Source organism: Typopeltis vanoorti, chromosome 10 (assembly GCF_054136105.1).
Source record: "Typopeltis vanoorti isolate ZY-2024b chromosome 10, IOZ_Tvanoo_1.0, whole genome shotgun sequence".
Lineage (NCBI taxonomy): Eukaryota > Metazoa > Arthropoda > Arachnida > Uropygi > Thelyphonidae > Typopeltis > Typopeltis vanoorti.
The window spans coordinates 18930287-18951357 of NC_143558.1; the positions used below are offsets into that span (position 1 = coordinate 18930287).

Genomic DNA, 21071 nt, shown 5'->3' on the forward strand with positions numbered 1-21071 from the left:
TTAAAATAAATGTTATCATCTTATTCCAGTGTTCTGCCTTATAAACTCTTACTTACACATACATATATATTTTGAATATCGAAATTGAAAATATATTTTTGTTGAAAATATATTCAAAAGTGGCTAAAATAGCTCATAATAGGCTTTGCTACTTATTGAAGAACACACTGACAAGCAGAGAGAGAGAGAGAGAGAAAAAAAAGGATTATAAGAAGGTTATTATACCTCTTTATAAGCTTTATACAGCTCCACCTTGACTATTTGCAGAGATCTGGTCACTTGTATTTCTTAGAGTTGTGGAGGAGGTGAAGAGATCTGGTGGTAGGAGCTCAAGATGCTCACAGGTCTATGGAATGTCCCTTATTGAGGATAGATTGAAGATTTATGGGTTACAAAAATTGGTTGATGAGCAAACAGAAGTGCAGGGGGGGGGGGGGTATGATAGACATAAGTTGCTTAAAGAGTTTTATAAAAATGATAGAGATAATTTTTCAGTACATGATTAGGGTTGGGAGAACTAGGGGTCATCCTTGTAAATTGAGTAAAAGTAGCTGGTGAGGGCATGAGGACTAGATTTTATTGTTTGGAGAATGGTGAATGATTGAAATGGGTTGCTGAGTCATTTCTGAGTGCTTTATCAGTGAATGGATTCAAATGAACTATGGCAAGTATTGTGTGAATGATGGTTAGTGCTTGGTTGAAATGTTAGTAGACTTCTCATGATAATTCTACAGACAGCATGGAAGTGCCCATGTAATAGTAATAAAGTTAATAGCAGTAACATTTGTGCATTATTTATTGATTTTGTTATTGTACTACTTTACCAATTCCTGGTATGGTGATTATTTGTCTTTTGTTAGTATTTTAATGCTTTAAAAAGCCATCATATATAACGAACAATTGGCCTCCAGATAGATTCTTTGGCCACTATTGCCCTAGTGATTTTCAATCTTTTTCATAATATGGCACACCTAGACTGATTATTAAAATTCTGCGGCACGCTAAAAATATTTTTTTTTAATTTTTTTGACGATCTCGCAAAAAATGGGCATAATTTTGATTGATTTACACACACAAGATATTAATAATAGTAATTACTTATCCTTTTTGCTCCAAAAAAATTTAAACTGTATTTTTGACAATTTGAGTAAGAAAAAACAATATTCAAAATTATTTTTTTTTAATTTTATTGATTTTTTTCAAATGAATATATAATATTCATGTTAAAGGAATACTACTGAATAAAATTAACTGAATGAAAAAAATAATAAAAAAACTCTTACCAGTTACCTTAAAAATAAGAAAATTAAATGAAGTTATTTGTAAACACACTTATCAAAAGATTAAAGCTAATTAACACACAATTTTAAACCGATTCACCAACCATAAGTTTCGTAAAATATAATTAAGGGAGCTTCAGGTGTGGATGGAAGACCAGACACTAATAAATAAATGCGCAAATTACGACATTATTTCTTTCAATTAATTTGTTTTTGCGGCACATCAATGTGCCATGCCACACCGGTTGAAAATCTCTGCCCTAGTGCAAGAATTTGACAATTCAAAAACTCAAAACTATTTTTTCCTAGAAACATTTTAGAAAATATGTTGTTTTGAAAATATGTTTTGAAAATATGTTTAAAAAATATATTCTTTAAATAGTTTTATTATTAAAACTATTTATAGAATTGAAAGTTTATTTTTCACTTGGTTAGAGTATAATAAAATTAGTTTAATCCTTTTTCCAAGTGTGAGCAAACAAAGTTTGCGCCTGAAAGTATCTTCAGGACTGGGGTAAGGTGGTACAACACCAGAGCAACTCATTGCAAAGGTGGAGCAAGATACCAACACTCCTATCTCAGTACCTCCTATAATGCAAAACACATCTCCTTGCGGATATGTCTAATAATAATATTATTATTAAGGGAAGGGCCACTACCCAGACTAGTTTCGACCTTTATTGAGGTCTCTTCAGTGGGAGCCAGGCCCAAGTGGAGATACCAGGCAGAAGCCACTACCCAATTAGTTTCGACCTTTATTGAGGTCTCTTCAGTGGGAGCGTGGCCCTTCCCTTAATGCATAACATTAGACATATCCGCAAGGAGATGTGTTTTGCATTATAGGAGGTACTGAGATAGGAGTGTTGGTAGCTTGCTCCACCTTTGCAATGAGTTGTCCTGGTGTTGCACCACCTTACCCCAGTCCTGAAGATACTTTCAGGCGCAAACTTTGTTTGCTCACACTTCGAAAAAGGATTAAACTAATTTTATTATATTTATAGAATTTTTGTGACATTTCATATTTATCTGAGTAAAAGTCAGTTTTTAAAACTATTTTTACATTAACTTTTACTTTAACTAAATGTATGCAAAATCAGTATAAGCTTATTAAAAAGTAAAAAATAAATTTAAATTCTCATGTAATATACAATGTAGTATCAGCTGAATTGCAAAAACCAATATCTACTGGAATTGTCAAAATCAACATCAGTTGGAGCACCAAAATGTCTTGAGCTTACTACAGTAAGCTCAAGTAGTAAGCTTACTTAAGTAGTAAGTAAGCTTACTTAACTTACTTGAGCTTACTACAGTAAGCTCAAGACATTTTGGTGCTCCAACTGATGTTGATTTTGACAATTCCAGTAGATATTGGTTTTTGCAATTCAGCTGATACTACATTGTATATTACATGAGAATTTAAATTTATTTTTTACTTTTTTTTTTTTTTGATTTTTTTTTTTAGGTTTTTCAGATATTTTTAGTTGCTGATCAGTTTTTTAAATGCTTCATTTCCTAAGTTTTTTTTAAATCATTTTTTTAAATCATAGATTTCAGATAAGCAATACAGGAAAAAAAAAATAAATATATATATATATAATATTTGTATGTATATATTTGTTCATGTATTTATAAACAGAACCTTAGTTGAAGGATTTATTCCTCTGTTTGAAAGCATATTTGGAAGTTCTCTATGGAATGTTAGAATACTTTCTACAGCAGCCTTTAGTATGTTTTTGCTGCCACAGAAGGCAAAGATGAAATTAAAAGAATTCGTTGAGCTGCTTCCTAAAGATGCTTCAGAAGAATTACATTTTAATTATATACATGGATATCTTGTTGTTGTCAAGAATATGATACATATTGCTAAACATTCACTGAGGTATGTGTGATTATTAATTAAATCTTGTAATTTTAAGTACTGTTGTTAATATTTAGTAATTTTATTAATTAAAATAAAATAACTAACACAATAATTTAAACAACAAGCAAATATAAAAGGTTATATAATAATGTTATATGAATTTAATTTTGTATTCAAGTTGTTTCCTATTGCTGTCTTTAATTACTGAAATTGTTGAATTCTTCATTAGTTCATTATATTTACAGAATCAGAATTTAATTGCATGTTATTATTATTATTATTATTATTATTATTATTTCGTGACACCTCCAAGGATTCCAATGACTCATCAAGGGAGACACTACTCAACAACTCCCCATCTCCACCACTTAATCCACCAACTACAACGAACCACTACCATCATCATAATCATTTACACAATTGCCATCTACTGCCCACCACCACTAGTATTTTTGCCTGTAAATTGCATGTGTTCTGAAGGCCGATTTGTCTGTATGTGGGATGAAAAACCCGAGTTTCCAGGAGAAAAAAACCCTGCTACTTCCATATAAGATCTGCTAACTCGCCTTCAATTGAAAAAATTCCTATATAAAGATTCCTTTTGTCACTACAAGAATCAAACTTAGGCCTTTTCCAACTGAAGGGTGTGACATACTGTCATTCTTCCAGTTGCACTACGGAGACACTTATATCTATTATCTAGATTTCACCTCTCATCTTCCCTGACTGTCCAGTGCATGTCACATTGGTATCACTCCATTTCTTTGCAAAACAAATCTAGGTTTCAGGAGCCCATATATAAATTATACGGTTATGAAAATTGCTATTGTTACTACTTTCGGTTACTACTTTTCAGCAACAGCTCTAATGTTGCTTATACGTACTTTATCTTTGATTTTAAAAAATTAAATTTTAAGAGGACTTGTGAAGTTTGCATACATGTGACATATACTGACATACAATGTTGCAGTCCAGTTTTCTTTTTCTCCTCCATCCATGTTATATTTATTTTATAGCAAAATACATCCAGTGCATATTGTTTGTTTAATGGTGCGTTATATACTATTTTTTTTCCCTTATATCAGTCCTGTACGTGAGATTTGGTTGGTAGAATCTGTAGTATAAACATAACACATTAGTGCCATGTGTAGGCAAAGAGTTGGAAAAGAAGGAACTTAATCATATTTTTCTTGAAGAGTTGGAGTGTTTTTGATAGAAAACTCTCTATGGGGAAATCTGCTCCAGAGAATTAAGGCAGCTATGATAAAAGAGAATAAGCAGGTTAAGTGAATTTACATTTGGACTGTAAAAGTACATTGGGTTCCAGCCATTGGTGAAGTGTCCATACAAAAGATATAGGGCTGAAATAGACTATGGGATACTGGTTAATGTCAGTCAGTCAGTGAGAGAGGAATTTTCTGTCAGCTGAATTGTCCTCCTCTGGACTGCATGAACAGATTAGGGATTTGTACTAAGTCTTTTGCTGGATGGATGAAAAGTAGTATCTTTGGCAGAAAAGGATGCCAAGTTTTTTAGAAGCTGAGAAAAATATTGATGCTATATGTTTATTACATGCCTTCCTGGTATAAACACATTACATCAATATTTTTCTCAGCTTCTAAAAAACTTGGCATCCTTTTCTGCTGAAGATACTACTTTTCATCCAAATATCAGTCCAAGAAGACAGATCTGATCCTGTCTGGTGATTTGTGTATTATTGAAGGTAAAGGAAAGTGGGTTGAAATCCTTTTATGAGAAAGCATTTGGAACTGTGTTTTGATGCATTAAAGGTTACTAGGTTATCCTCTCTCATTTGAAGATTGGTATATAGATCAGTATTTGAGGCACTAATTACAGAAGATCTTGTAACTCTTGGGATGTTTGAATGGATAGGGAGAATGTGGTGTGCTATCATCAAATTGCAGATATGTGCAGTTTGATGCAGTGATCAAACATGTCATCATCAAACATGCAGTGATCATCTACAATGAATGAGAGATTATCTAATGACAGTGGATGGAAAATAGACCAACGAATGGCAGTATACTGAGAAGGCCTCAATGCCAGGTCAGATGCTCTGGAAATGTCATGAGCAACAGCAGATTTCTCCAAACCTTACTATACTATGTATCCAGTAGTGGATCATTAGACTAATTGATCTGCTTTGGATCTAAAGCCACAGGTTATTAAAGAAAAGAACTTGATAAAAATCATATTGCAACTGCCTCAGCCCATACTCCTAACAGATGACTTGAATGGTCGTAACACTTTGGGATAGTACCAAAGTGAATAGACGAGATTGTATCATTGAGGGAATGCTCGACAACCATGAACTCTCCCTTATTAATAACAGATTAAATACCTTCTTCCATATGCCTACCCACTCTTATTCTGCAATCAATCTTACAATCTGCTTCCCTGCCATTTTTCTACTTCTCACATGGGATGTCGAAGAAAATATATACATAAGCGATCATTTTCCTCATTATTAGCACTGTGTCTTCACAGAATCATGTTCGACTACACAGATGTCCATGTGAAAAATGGACCAAACTGACTGGAATACATTTGTTGTATCGTACCTTGTCCTTAAATGCCCTTCTTATCTCTATTACACTTCTGGCCAAATCCCTGATAAGAGTGAAGCTGTTTGTTTTGTGAGACAAAGAAATGCAAATGGCAGATGCCAATTTCTTTGTCTCAGCACTGGTTCTATCTCCTTTTTCAAACTCAGAGAAAATTTATTTGTTCTGCTGCGCCACCCTGAATCCTAGGATATACTAAAATGTAGAACCAAGGAGATAGATCACAGTCAGTGTTCACTCTTCTCAGCTATAAATATACACTTTGCAGTCATAACCTTAACTAATACAATTTCCTGCCTTTGTGTGGTTTGTTATTTTTATGGGCAAGTGCAGTAGGATCTAGATACAGGCAAGACAATATTCACATTAAAACAAAACATTTAATTACAGTTAAAATTCATATATTACACTGAAAAGCACTTAGTCAATCATACAATTAAAATTTATATACATCATTATTACTCGTACATACAGTTAAATTTTCCCTTTTCATGAAATTCTATTTTAAAAATATAAATACTATCAATTAGTCACTTAATCTCAAATTTCTACTCTAATCAATAAATTTCTCTTACTTAGTACTTATCAAATTCCATTCTAGATTCTCCTTAACAATCCTATTCAAATTTTACATATATCTCAGTTTTAAGCCAGAACAAATCGTAATTAACTCTCTTTCAAGACACAATTAAATTTCCTCCAAAATCAATCAGCAACAGTTCAAAGAAATGTCTCTCAGCATGCACATTAAAATCTTCTCATTCAATTCTTTAGTTAGTAGACATAAAGTTTTCACCTTACCAATTTGCTGGATATTCTATTTGGCCACATCAATTCTTTCGTCAGACAAGCACCTTGTGTTATCACTTTTCTTCACACTTCCTCGGGATTTCTATACGATTTCCTTCTATACTTCAACTGGAATTATTCTGTAGTTTTCCACTATCAGGATCTGCTGGGCTTTTGTTTCCGACTGGTAAGTTCTCTTAGTCATTTGGTCGTAACTTCCACGAACAAAGGACACCCACGTGGAATCTCCATACCAGCCGGACTTCCGTGGCACAGGAATACAGCAGCAGGAAAACATCTAAAAGCCTGGTTCGCATCGTTACATCTGCTTTTAAACTCCGCGCCATTTCTCTCTTTCATCATTGATGCGTACATCATGCTTTCACTGCGTCACGCGGCACTTAGCACCGCTCGCGGAAACCTTTCGAAACTCTCGTAGCGTTACAGTGGAAGGTGGGGGAAGCACCGTGCTACATAACAGATATACTAGAATATTCACCACGTGTCTCAGAAGTCGGCCGTTTCACATTTAGATTATTATACCCAGCAAATGGTTAGTTAATTACAGTATTTTAGACTAAGCAACATATACAATAATAATACATGAAATTTTACATTACTAAATTAAGATAAGATAACAAAACCAAATTAAGAATTCTATAAAATGCTTCTTTATTCTGATGAATCATTATATTTCTCATAGAGTGATAACAATGTTAAGTCCTCCGACTTAACACATTTTCCTATCTTGCAAAATTGAATACCGAAGCAGTCAGCCAAACACCTAAACAACTGCAGTATATTTCCAAAAACATCATCCTGATTTTCACTCTTTCCAAAGCCTTGGTGGAACCCAGAGTGCCAAGAAGCCACCACAACAAGCTTAATAGCATTTAAACATGCTCAGGCCAAAGCACATTATGTGAGATGTCAGACTCAAAAACAATCCTGGATCCAATGTGCATAATCAATTAATCAAACAACAACAACAACAACAACAACAAAAAAAAATGTTGTATGGGATAAAATCCAGAAGATGAAAGGTAGATACAGAGCACATAGTTTGTCTACCTTGGAACATAATGGATGTATTGATGCTGATCCCAAAGCTATTTCAGCACTTTGGGAGAAAATTTGCTGTAATCTGAGCAATAGTTTCATATCCTCCCGATGTGTTAATATTGAAAGAGCAACAAGAAAAACAGCAATTAAGCTTTTCTATCAAGGGGTATAGATCCATATAATCAGCCATTTGTTAAGAAGGAACTCAAAAGAGCTCTTTTCCTGTCTCACCCTATCACGATAGGCTCTGATGACACGATAAAACACCACCCATCATCTTCTGTGGATCTCCTTCTCTTAGTATTCAACAAAATATTTAAATGTTTACAGAAGAAGAGTTTCCAGAACGTCAATTGTCATTTTTGTCCCAAAACCAGGCAAGGATCCAGCACAAACCAACACTTATAGTCCAGTTGCTCTGATTGGCTGTCTTTTAAGGTATTGGAAGAAATGGCAAAAGCAAGGCTTTTCTGGTACTTAGAAAGCAACAAAATTCTTTCCAATACACAATGTGGCTTTCGTTGACACCGATCAACTGTGGATCATTTGGTCCATTTAGAAACATGTATAAGAGACACTATCCTAAAAGGAGAATGTGGTTTATTGTCAGTGTGAGGGGGGCTGAGTGTTCCAAGTCCAAGTGGAAAGCACATTATCTCAGCTATATCATCAAGAAGAGAAGTTTCTCGAGGTTTTGTCTTAAGTGTAACCCTCTTTGCTATTTAAAGTGAACTCAGTTACTGAACAGCTTCCTCCCACAGTAGGCAGTTGCCTTTATGAATTAAAGATACCAAGAAATTATATAACTTAGTTTAACTGGTCTGGGTAGTGACCTTTCCCATAATGCATAGCATTATACACATCTGCAAGGAGATGTATTTTGCATTATGGGACACTAAGTAAAGTGATGTGAAGTCATTAACTTCTTTATACGAGTTGTCCCAGTTCTAAAAATAGTTCAGGTGCAAACTTATTTGCTTACACTTAGATAAAGGATTAAACCAAGTGGAGAAACTTCCAACAACTTCTCTAATCCAGAGTATTTTAATAATAAGGTGTGACACCTTTTAGCACTCATATATGAAAATATGACTTCTGCATTACTTCAACCTTAGTATCACCTCTGGGTCTAGCTCCCACTGATGAAACCTCAGTAAACGTCAAAACCGGTCTGGGTAGTGACCCTTCCCATATTGCACAGCATTATACATGTCCGCAAGGAGATGTGCTTTGCATTATGGGATACTAAGGCAAGTGATGTGAAGTCATTAGCTTCTCTATATGAGTTGCCCCAGTCCTGAAAATAGTTCAGGTGCAAACTTGTTTGCTTACACTTGGATAAAGGATTAAACCAAGTATATAATTTCTTGGTATCTTTAATTTATAGTATAACCAAGTGGAAAAACTTCCAGCAGTTGCCTTTATTTGATGATTTCACAATTTATTGTCACTCCGCAATATGAGGGTCATTGAAAGACAACTTCAACAAGCAATCGATTGTGTCTCTTCGTGGTCTCTTTGGCATGGGTTCAGGTTATCTGAAGAACATCTGTATATGCTTCTACTGGAAATGCACTCTCCCTCCCAATCCTGATTTAAGAATAGGACAAACTATTATCCCCATAGTTCTAGAGACTAAGTTTTTGGAACTCATCTCTGATAGAAAGCTAGGTTTCTTTACACACATTCAGCACCTTTAGAAAAACTGAATAATAAAAAAAAACATTGAATATCCTCTGCACTCTATCCCCTACAGAATGGGGTGCTGATCAATGTTCCTTGTTCCTCATTTATCATGCACTTGCACGCTCAAAGCTTGATTATGGATCCCAAGTTTTTACAGTTCTGCAAGTGAGCACGCTCTGGTGGTTCAACCCTATCCATCATCATCTTCTTCAAGTGTCATCCCCTAGAAGGAGGTTGGCAACCATGTCATGGAACCTTTTTCTTTCTTTTGCTGCTCTGGAACATTTATGGTAATTCAAGCAAGTCCAGTCCTTAATGTCTTCAAACCACATTCTCCTGGGTCTACTTCTCCCTCTTTTTCCATCCAATTTCCCTTCTAATATTAATTTCTGAATGCCTTCTTGTCTAGTTAGATGTCCAAAATATTTAAGTTTTCCCTCTTTAATTATTTTCATTAATGTTATTTTCATTTTTGCTTCCTTTTACAATAATTATACAGCAGTTTCATGCCATTCATAATCAGGGTATCTGAATAGCTACTGGTGATTTTTGCACATCACCATTCAAAGTGTTCATGTTGAATCAAATGAAACCTGGACCTAGTCGAAAATATTTGTCTCTTAATTTTGCCCTAAAATTAAAGTTCCTTCCAGATCATCCTACATGGACTAGTCACTTTTCTCTGTGTTGGGAGGTTCGATATCACACATGTCAGACTGCCATTCATCCTTTTGGTATGCACGTTATGGAAGTTATGGAATATAAAGAAGTTATGGAAGCTATTGCATGAATGTTGTTTATTTGTTTATATACCCCGATAACTAATATTTAAGGAATTGACAGCATATACTAGAAATATAGATTAAATAAACTTTAATATATACCTTCCGATATTTCGGCGAACGTCACGTTGCCATCTTCTTGGGAACTTACTACACAGACACGTGCACACAAGTACTAATAACAGCAAATGAGACTGAAGCTAGGAAGCTAGCGTTTCCTAAAGTCCTGATGGTGCCCCCTGGCGGGCTATATTGGTAGTTCTTGGCCTTTGGGCTGAAGTTCTTCTGATAACAGTTTCCCAAATTTGGGGCAGTTTCATGCATCCAAATTTGTTGAGGTTTGGCATGTTCCTAAGGGCCGAGGCTGATTCCATGAATAGTCTTTCATACTTGAACTTGCTGCGGTGTATTACTGTGGCTTTCTTCCATCTTATTCTGTGGCGAGTATCCAGAGCGTGGTCTGCAAGCCCAGAGTGGCTGTACTGGTAAAATCGGATGTAATCCTTGTGTTCTGAGATTCTGATATTTGCTGTCCTGCCTGTTTGGCCAAAGTAGGACAGTTTACAGCTGCAAGGGACCTGGTATACACCAGGTAGGTCTAGGGGAAGTGGTTGGTCTTTGGTGGAGCAGATAAGGGTTGCCAGTTTTCTATGTGGTCTGTAACAGGTGGTCAAGTCGTGTTTTTTTAGGATTTTATTGATTTTTTTCGAGGTGCCTCTGATGTAGGGAATAGTGATATATATATTTAGAGTAATCTTTTTTGTGAAGGGGAGGGGGGTGGTGGGTTATGGATAACTGGGTTAAGTATTTTTTGGATTTTTTGGAGGGGGTAGCCGTTGGCTGAGAAAGTGTCACGGATGTGATTTAGTTCAGTGGTTAGGGCTTGATCATTAGAACAGATTATTTTTGCCCTGTTGAATAATGTTTTAATCACTCCATATTGTTGTGAGGGGGGTGGTGGGATTGTTGGTGAATGTATCTGCCTGTATGGGTGGGTTTTCTATAAACTGAGAAAACCAAGGTTCCATCAGGTTGGCGGGTGACTAGTGTGTCTAGGAAGGGGAGGTTATTGTTTTCCTCTTTTTCCAGGGTGAATTTGATTCTAGGGTGTTGGTTGTTCAAGTGTGTTAGGAAGGAGAGGAGTGAATCCGGGCCATGTGGCCAAATAGCGAAAACATCATCAACGTAGCGAAGCCATATGGTAGGTTTTTGTGGGGCTTTAAGTTTGCGGTGTTTAAATTTGACACAGTTCGGGATGACATGATTATCCCGGCAGCGTTTTAGGAATGCCAGACGGTTAAGTTGTCTGGATAATTTCAGCTTCAGTTTGCCGTAATCGCGGGCCTTGCGTGCGAAGAGATCTCCTTGGATGATCATTATTCTTGTTGAGAGGCTTATACGCTGGTTAAACATGATAACTAATATTTAAGGAATTGACAGCGTATACTAGAAATATAGATTAAATAAACTTTAATATATACCTTCCGATATTTCGGCGAACGTCACGTTGCCATCTTCTTGGGAACTTACTACACAGACACGTGCACACAAGTACTAATAACAGCAAATGAGACTGAAACTAGGAAGCTAGCGTTTCCTAAAGTCCTGATGGTGCCCCCTGGCGGGCTATATTGGTAGTTCTTGGCCTTTGGCCCGCGATTACGGCAAACTGAAGCTGAAATTATCCAGACAACTTAACCGTCTGGCATTCCTAAAACGCTGCCGGGATAATCATGTCATCCCGAACTGTGTCAAATTTAAACACCGCTTCATCTCACAGAAAGCTCTCCGGATTTACAACCGCGCTAGCCAGGCATTACTTCGGGAGCAAATTGCCGCCACACGCGGTTCCCTAGCCGACATAAACAGCGCGATATCAACGCTAAAAAATGAGCTTTCACTTACGCTGAATCACGAGCTTTGGTTGGTACTACATGACGTCTCGCGTACGGCAGCTAAAAAAGAATTTGAACGAGTACGAAGCCGACATATCAACAAGTTTGATAAATTAACAAAGAACTCGGTGCCCAAACTACAAACCAAAACTGTTGTTAACCTATCGTCAGCTACCTTAAAGCCAGAAGCACTCCACGCTCTGTCACGTGGTCACAACTTCGCCATTGCTCCTAGGAAATTACCGGCCGAGGAATTAATGATTCAAATTGAACGCGGGATTCGCTAACTGCCTAACCACATCGCCAACGATATCAGATTGGATGTAGCCTGTGTTCTCAACAAAGCAAAACCTCCAAAATCCAACATATCCAGTAGTGAATACAAGGCACTACAAGAATTGAAAAGAAACAAAAATATAGTGATCACCAAAGCGGATAAGGGAAACGCCACTGTGGTACTTAATCTTAAAGATTACACAGGTAAGCTCAAGGCTTTATTATTAGATCGTTCCACTTACCTCCCCATTAATTACAATCCCACCATACTCACAAATTAGAAAACTCCATAGGCTCCTTAAGAAGGTCACTTCTTGGCCTGAGGAGATTACCAACAGACTAAAACCCTATAACTCTAGACCCCCCCACATATATGGGCTCCCAAAAATACACAAAGAAAATGTGCCATTACGTCCCATAGTGGATGGCATTGATTCCCCCACTTACAAACTAGCCAAGCATTTAGCCAAAGCGCTCTCACACTATACTGGCAATACACCATCACACATAAAAAACTCAGCCCACTTCAAAGCCAGTATAGAAAACCTTACACTCCAACATAATGACATAATGGTCAGTTTTGATGTCTCCTCCCTATTCACGAATGTCCCCCTCAAAGAAACCTTAGAGCTAATCCAAGCTAAATTTCCTCCCGATATCTCAGCCCTATTTCAGTTTACAATGAACTCAGGCTATTTCGTTTGGCAGGAAAAATTCTACAAACAGATAGAGGGGACAGCCATGGGTTCGCCACTTTCCCCACCCTTGGCCAACTTCTTCATGGAGATGTTTGAAGAGAAAGCCTTAAACTCAGCCCCACAAAAACCTACCATATAGCTTCGCTACGTTGATGATGTTTTCGCTATTTGGCCACATGGCCCGGATTCACTCCTCTCCTTCCTAACACACTTGAACAACCAACACCCTAGAATCAAATTCACCCTGGAAAAAGAGGAAAACAATAACCTCCCCTTCCTAGACACACTAGTCACCCGCCAACCTGATGGAACCTTGGTTTTCTCAGTTTATAGAAAACCCACCCATACAGGCAGATACATTCACCAACAATCCCACCACCCCCCCTCACAACAATATGGAGTGATTAAAACATTATTCAACAGGGCAAAAATAATCTGTTCTAATGATCAAGCCCTAACCACTGAACTAAATCACATCCGTGACACTTTCTCAGCCAACGGCTACCCCCTCCAAAAAATCCAAAAAATACTTAACCCAGTTATCCATAACCCACCACCCCCTCCCCTTCACAAAAAAGATTACTCTAAATATATCACTATTCCCTACATCAGAGGCACCTCGGAAAAAATCAATAAAATCCTAAAAAAACACGACTTGACCACCTGTTACAGACCACATAGAAAACTGGCAACCCTTATCCGCTCCACCAAAGACCAACCACTTCCTCTAGACCTACCTGGTGTATACCAGGTCTCTTGCAGCTGTAAACTGTCCTACTTTGGCCAAACAGGCAGGACAGCAAATATCAGAATCTCAGAACACAAGGATTACATCCGATTTTACCAGTACAGCCACTCTGGGCTTGCAGACCACGCTCTGGATACTCGCCACAGAATAAGATGGAAGAAAGCCACAGTAATACACCGCAGCAAGTTCAAGTATGAAAGACTATTCATGGAATCAGCCTCGGCCCTTAGGAACATGCCAAACCTCAACAAATTTGGATGCATGAAACTGCCCCAAATTTGGGAAACTGTTATCAGAAGAACTTCAGCCCAAAGGCCAAGAACTACCAATATAGCCTGCCAGGGGGCACCATCAGGACTTTAGGAAACGCTAGCTTCCTAGCTTCAGTCTCATTTGCTGTTATTAGTACTTGTGTGCACGTGTCTGTGTAGTAAGTTCCCAAGAAGATGGCAATGTGACGTTCGCCGAAATATCGGAAGGTATATATTAAAGTTTATTTAATCTATATTTCTAGTATACGCTGTCAATTCCTTAAATATTAGTTATCATGTTTAACCAGCGTATAAGCCTCTCAACAAGAATAATGTTTATATACCCCATCTTCAACCTCTTACTTTGTCAACTACAGAAGTCCTCCCTTCTATTGTTTAATGCACACAGAGAAGCCCGCTCTGATTTCTTCTCCATCTATACTGCTGGTTCAAGATCAGAGCTCTCTGTTGGCTGTGCTTCCTAACATTACTATCTCCAATCAGATCCCACTCCATTGCAGTAATTATACCATTCAGCTTACACTTGTGCATATACAAGAAAACTCCTACTAAAATTGTGTAATTTATGCAGACTCTTTGAGTTCTTTATAGGCTATTCCTCTCCCATGTATAATCCACATCCAGTGCTTGGTGAGGTGTTACAACTTTTGCACAAAATAAAGACCCTTAATTTTGAAGCTTGATTATTGTGTTAGCTTCCAGCCATATTGGAATTAAGGGAAATGACATTGCGGATGCAGTTGCTAGTTGTTCTTGCTAGAATCTGCATAGGTCACAGTCATCTTACACATTCTTATTTAATGAGGGCTGATGACTCACCCATCTTGCCATTAGTCATATTTTGGTGTGCCAGCACTTCACACAAGAGAGAGGAATGTCTTTTATTTATCTGGCTGAGCCCTATACACTTGGGCAGATGCTATCAGACTTGGACAAATTGCATGTTTTTAAATTTTTACAAAGAATTAATTTATTCAAGGACATTTGATTATAAATTTGTTCATATTTGATCTTATTCACTAGTTTATCTCTTTATAACTACAAGATGGTCCATAACTCACTAAGGGGTTGTTTAAACATTTAATAAATTTTTTATTTATTAATTATTTTTATTTTATTTTTATTTAAAAATTTTTTTTTTTTACTATAATGAAACAGAAAACCTAGATATTTTTGGAGATTTAGTTATGAAAAACCACATCACATAAATACCTTCCATTTTTGGTTTCGCAAAGACATGTCCTTTCTATGGCATCTTCTATTACAGCTGTTAATGTTTCTTCCTGTAGCACCCTAATTTCTGCAAGAATGTGTTCATCTGTTGGATTGTCTGGGACTTGATTATAAATCTGAAGGAAAAGATGTTTTTCCTTCAGATAACCCCTAGGAGCATGTTCATACAGAAATTAGGGCACAGCAGCCAGAAACATTAACAACTGTCATGGAACATGCCATAGAATGGGCTCATTTTTGTGAAGACAAAAATGGAAGGCATTTACATGTGGTTTTTTCCTAGCTAACAAAAAAAATCTCCAAGTTCTCTATTTTATTATAACAAGATAAATAAATAAAAAATAATTAATAAATAAAAAGGTTAAATGTTTAAACTACTTTGTGGCTTATGGACCACTCTATATTTATTTGTTTATATATCTGTTTATTGCTGTAACCAGTGCCATGGTGTTATATGACCTTTTTTTGTCCTTGCACCATAAAACCACAAATCAGTCAGTGCTAATACTATGGATGGGCAATAAGGAACTTATTCACTTTTCACTTGGAAACCTATTGGTTGTATTCCTTGGGATGTGGAAGACTGCTCCAGAGGGCAGCAGTGAAAGGGATAAATGAAGAAGAGGTGAAATTTGTTCTGGTGGTTTGGAGTGAAACTGTGAGAGGGTGTCGATTAACTACTGCTACACACATTTGGACAGATTTGCAACAGGGTGGGAGAATTATTGATGCCAAGTCTGATACTGATGAACAGTGACCATAGGCATATTTATAAAAGATGCAGGCTGCAGAGACTGAATGCTTGTGCAAAAGTGAGTGGAATTGTATTAGTGAGAGGAGTCATTAATCAATCTAAATGCTCTTTTCTATATAGAATTCAGTTCAGGGAGCACTTAGGGGCACCACTCCAGATAAGAGAGCAATATTCGATGGTCAGTTGGTTATGTGATTTATATAGGGTTAGGAGATGTTTGGAGTTCCATTAATGCCTTAAACGAAAGAGAAAGCCTAATTTTTTATATGCAGAGGAGGCAATGTTTGTGATATGTTTGTGCTAACAGAGATTTGAAGTCAGATTTATTCCAAGAAGGTGAATCTCATCTTCAATGTAGATTTCAGTATTGTCAAGGGTAAGATAACAGAGTTCTTTTTTGTTGGAAGTTAATCACTGTGTTTTGCTAGTGTTGAAGGTGATAATTTTATTCAAACTTCATTAATGAATGTTTTGAAGATCAGAATTTAAGGTAGTAGAGTTGAGAATTATGGAGGTTGTGGTTTTGCTTTACAAGGTTTGTCAAATGAAAAGGAGAAGTGCAATGTGTTGTCATCAGCAAAACTGTGTACTAGGTTGGCAGTCAGCTGGAGTAGATTGTTTATGTATAGAAATAAGAGAGTGGGTGAGAGAACGGAGCCTTTGTGACACCTCATCATTAGCTGTATAGATAGAAGATATGTAAGGAGCCACCGAGTATCATTCGAAGTGAGCATCTGGCGAGAAGGCTGGCTTCCCAATTACAGAAATCATTGGGAGACAGAATGATGGGAGTTTTCTTAATAGCCTTTGTGCCAAACTGAGTCAAAAGCCTTGGAGATATCAAGAGCAGCTACTTGAGATTCACCAAACCTTTCCACGGTGTTTGTCCGCAGATGGGTGGTGTAGGTTAGTAGATCACCTGTTGATCAACAGCGACAGAATCCATACTATCAGTCGTTTATTAGACAAGAGTGTTCAAGGTATCATAGGAGTTGGCTGTTGATGGTTCTTTTCATTACTTTAGGAAGAATTGAAGTGAGAGAAATTGGATGGCAGTTTGAAGGTAAAGATATGTTACCCTTCTTAAGAATAGGTTGTATATGGGCTAGTTTCCAGAGTGCAGGATAGATACCAGTGGAATAAGAAAGTGTAAATAGGCTGCATAAAGTGGGAGTCAACTCTGGTGCATAGACCTTTAGAACAATTGGAGATATGTCATCAGGGCCAGGAAATTTTTTGGTATCCAGTTTGAACAATTTTTCTATCTCTTTCTAGTGAAAGGTCAAATGCAGAATTGAGTGTTGAGTCTTTTCCTTTAGTGTTACACAGCGATCAGCATTCATTTCAGACAAATTATGGAGACTACAACCGTGTTAGAATTAATTACTTTAATTTCCCAACATTTCAACTTCATATTAAAGTCATCATCTGTAGTATACATATATACACACACACACACACACACACACAGAAACAAGTTATATTACATTTCAAACAGTATGCTAAGGAGAAGACAATGATTTGATCAACCGTTATTCTCTGGCTTGATCTCTAGTGGAAAAAAAAAAACTACACGAAAGCTATATTCTATTTATAAAATCATCAGAGAACAAATTCATGTAGATAGTTTTATTACAGCAAAAGTGATGTCCTAATTTAACATGAGAGTTATTATATTAGAGTTAAGATCATGGATTACTTACAGTCTTATTTATAATTAACTCTTAGATGAAAAGGTTATGTGGGTAGAATATGTGCCTTCCATATTCTTGGGATTTTTAGACCATCATTATTGTTAAGATTAGGGTGGTTGATAAAAATTTCACAGACCTCCTTAAATTTACATTCATACCATGTTTTAGTATGATGTAAACAACAGGTGTCTTTCCAGTCAATTCTATGTAGAGTATTCAAGGTATGATTAGAAAGGCCAGATTTACCATAGCTATTATATTTAATGTGTCACTTATGTTCCTTTTTTCAGATAGGAATTGTGCATTCTGTTTCACCTATAGAGGGCAAATTACAAATGCAATGAATACAGTAACTTCAGGGTGGACCAGTGGAGGAAGACTAGAGAACACAGATATGAGGGTTCTGAGAAAAATTAGAGGAGTGAACAGATGGCAGTAATGTCTGCCTTCTACCTTCCACCCTCTATAATTGGCCAGCTTCATCTCTGGTCATTCACTGTATATCATGATTCATCCTTTTCTCTGAGCTTCATCACCACTACAGGAGTACCTCAGGACTGTCTTATCACCTACCTCATTTACATAAACGATCCATTTTCTGTTCATCCTACTCATTTGACAAACCATGCAGTGCAGATATTCCAAGCATCAAATCACCTACAGCTCATGCCTTAAACATTGATTTATGTGCTACTCTTCATGCAGCAAGGACAGTCTGGTCACGTTCAGTGCCACCAAATCACGATCTTGCCTCTTCTCTCATAAAAGAAATATCAGCTCACATTCCCTTACTCTCAGTAATACATAAATCACCAGACAAGATCAGATCTCTCTGCTTGGACTAACATTCACCTCCAGTCTCTCTCTCTCGGTACATCACATCAGTGGCTTCCTCAGCATTCAAAACACTAAGCATGCTCTTTCATTTAAGATGCTATTTTACACCCAACCAAACTCTTAACTGTATGCAAATTCCAAATCTGTCCATGCTTAGAATATTGTTCCATGTTTGAGGTGGAACACCAAAACTTTTCTAAAACTTCTTGACACTGTTCAGAGGAGAGCAATTTGGCTCATAGACGATTCCTCTCTTGCAGATTCACTTCAACCTCTGTCTGACAAACAGTGTTGTGGCTCTGTGTCTGTTCTGCAGGTACTTCAATAGTCATTGCTCCCATGAACTAGCAGTCATCATTCTTCCACTTTCTGTTGCACCTGTTGATACAAAAACAACATCAGCTGCCCACCATTCCTTTACTGTAAAACTGAACCTGCTTTTCTTCTTTCTCTTTTATTACATCTACTTCTGTCCTCTGGAATAGCATGCTGCAGGAAGTATTTCCAAACAACTAGAACTTGCAACTCTTCCAAAAAAAAAAAAAAAAATCACTAAACTTCTGAGTCCTCACCCCAGACATGAATTTATGTGCTTATAGATCCTTTGACCTCTCGTGTATGGGATCAGTATAAAAAATAAATTTTAAAAAATTCTTTACTGCCATATACTCTTTCGAAACGCCTTCCAGTATATGTCTTTGTAGCTGAAGTTCCCTATAATTATTACTCAATCTGCACTCATTGTGCTAATTTACTGATGCATATCTTCTGCATGTCATCCCTTGCACCCTATCTTGAATGAACTGCCTTACACATCCATGTGTATTAATGACCCCTATTCTGTTTTTAGCTGCAATTCATCTCATGAATTGCAGAAGGATATCTGCAGCAGTATCCCTCCCCTGTCTTATTCTTCTCCTTGAAAATACTGTACCCCTCACATTCTGTTCCTATGACTACCACCTCCTGTCATCCAAGTCTTACTGATGCCTATGACTTTTAATGAGAGTCCATCAACAAATATCAAAAACTCCTGCCTCTTATTCCTAATACTTCTGGTATTCATTTACATAAACTGCAGTGTTCCCTTATGCCCACGACTACCTTTACACATTGTTTTACCTACCTGTTCAAGTTTGTTACTTAAGAAACTAGATTTCTTTGTTTTTGGCCATTCTCACATTTGTCTCATGGGTGCTTACATGCACCTACATCCCATCTAATAGCTTTAGTTTTTTCTCACTTGGCTCTTTTACACTCCAGTGAACAGTGCTTTCTTGAATTCTTGAAACACCAAATCAATTCATGTACAGTCTATCGGCATTATATAGTTGCACAGGTTGTGCGAAGGAATGGTTGTGCAGTTCATAGACTTAAGCCCTTCCATCTGTCAAATTCATTCCATAGATATAGATAAAAAACAAATGTGTAGCTTAGTGGATGTGGTGTTTGCACACCACCGCACTTGGCCGCACGAAGGAAGACTTGGTTTCAAATCTAGTCGGTGACTAGAGGAAATTTTTCTAAGCCTTTTTTGCCTGTTTGATCGAGTGGTTAGCGTATAAGCTCTCCAGCCAAAAGGCTGCAAGTTCAAATCCCACCATAGGCATGGATGTTTGTGATTGTCTGTATATTAGTGGTGGTGGTCGGTGGTAGATGGCGTTTGTGTGTATGATGAAGGTAGTTGCAATTGATGGAGTGGTGGAGATGGAGAGCTGTAGAGTAGGTGCTCTCCTTTGATGAGTCTTTGGACTCCCTGGAGGTGTTACATAATAATAATAATATACAAACTGCATGCCATTCCTTCTGCACAACCTATACATCGACTCATTTGCAATCACTGCCTTCCTCCTCAGTTTGCTTATACTGTAGCAGCAGACTCCCAGTATTCATTCTCTCATACAGTATTTTTCACTTACCATGTCATTAATGCCTTCTAAACAATCAATTCTTTTACTTTATCTCCATCCTTATCATACATCTTGAAAGCTTCACTAATATTATCAGTTTTCACACCAAAGAAACAAGATTTAGTCACAGTCCCATTAAGTTCTCCTCTAATCATAAAATCTCACCATCAGAAAATTTTCCTTTTATTCTCCTCCTTCATTATCATACATTTATGTTTCACCTTACAAGTCTGGTTTCTTTCTTGAATAGCAGTTGACCAAGGGCTGATCCCTGAAGTAGTACACCACTGATCACCTTAAATCTTGCTCACTCATCCCTTCCCCATACCCCACTTTTTGATATGTCATTCAGCCATTTTTTTTATCCAAGTTAATAGTTTATAATTCAATCCTGTGTCCTCTAACTTATATAGCAACCTTCCATGCTGTATCCTGTAAGAAGGACTAGCAAAGTCTACGAGTATCATGGTGTACCCATTTCTCTTGTCTATTTCAATAACATTATTATAAAATGTGAGCAAGTTACTAAATCTATGCTGTTCATTGCAAAGTATAGATTTTCTGTCAACCCATTTCTGTATGCAAGCTCACACCAACTTTTCATAATTCTTCACCACCACACCAGAAATATTGATAAGTCAATATTTAGTTGGAGACTTTTTATTTCATTATTGGAATACTGTGAATTGGCATAATAATAACAAACTAT

The 21071-nt window shown here is 37.0% G+C and overlaps 1 protein-coding gene across 4 annotated transcripts in view; it reads left to right on the forward strand.

Moving 5' to 3' along the window:
• The window catches only part of LOC150102203 (tRNA (32-2'-O)-methyltransferase regulator THADA-like), a 424395-nt gene that overhangs the window by 238854 nt on the left and 164470 nt on the right, over positions 1–21071 (forward strand). For all 4 annotated transcript variants that reach the window (XR_016548929.1, XM_090399010.1, XM_090399012.1 and 1 more), the window contains one exon: positions 2917–3159. Coding sequence is in view for 3 of the 4 variants with exons in the window: in XM_090399010.1 (XP_090255136.1) it covers positions 2917–3159 (243 nt within the window). In the remaining variant the exon portion in view is untranslated. The remainder of the gene's footprint in view (positions 1–2916; positions 3160–21071) is intronic.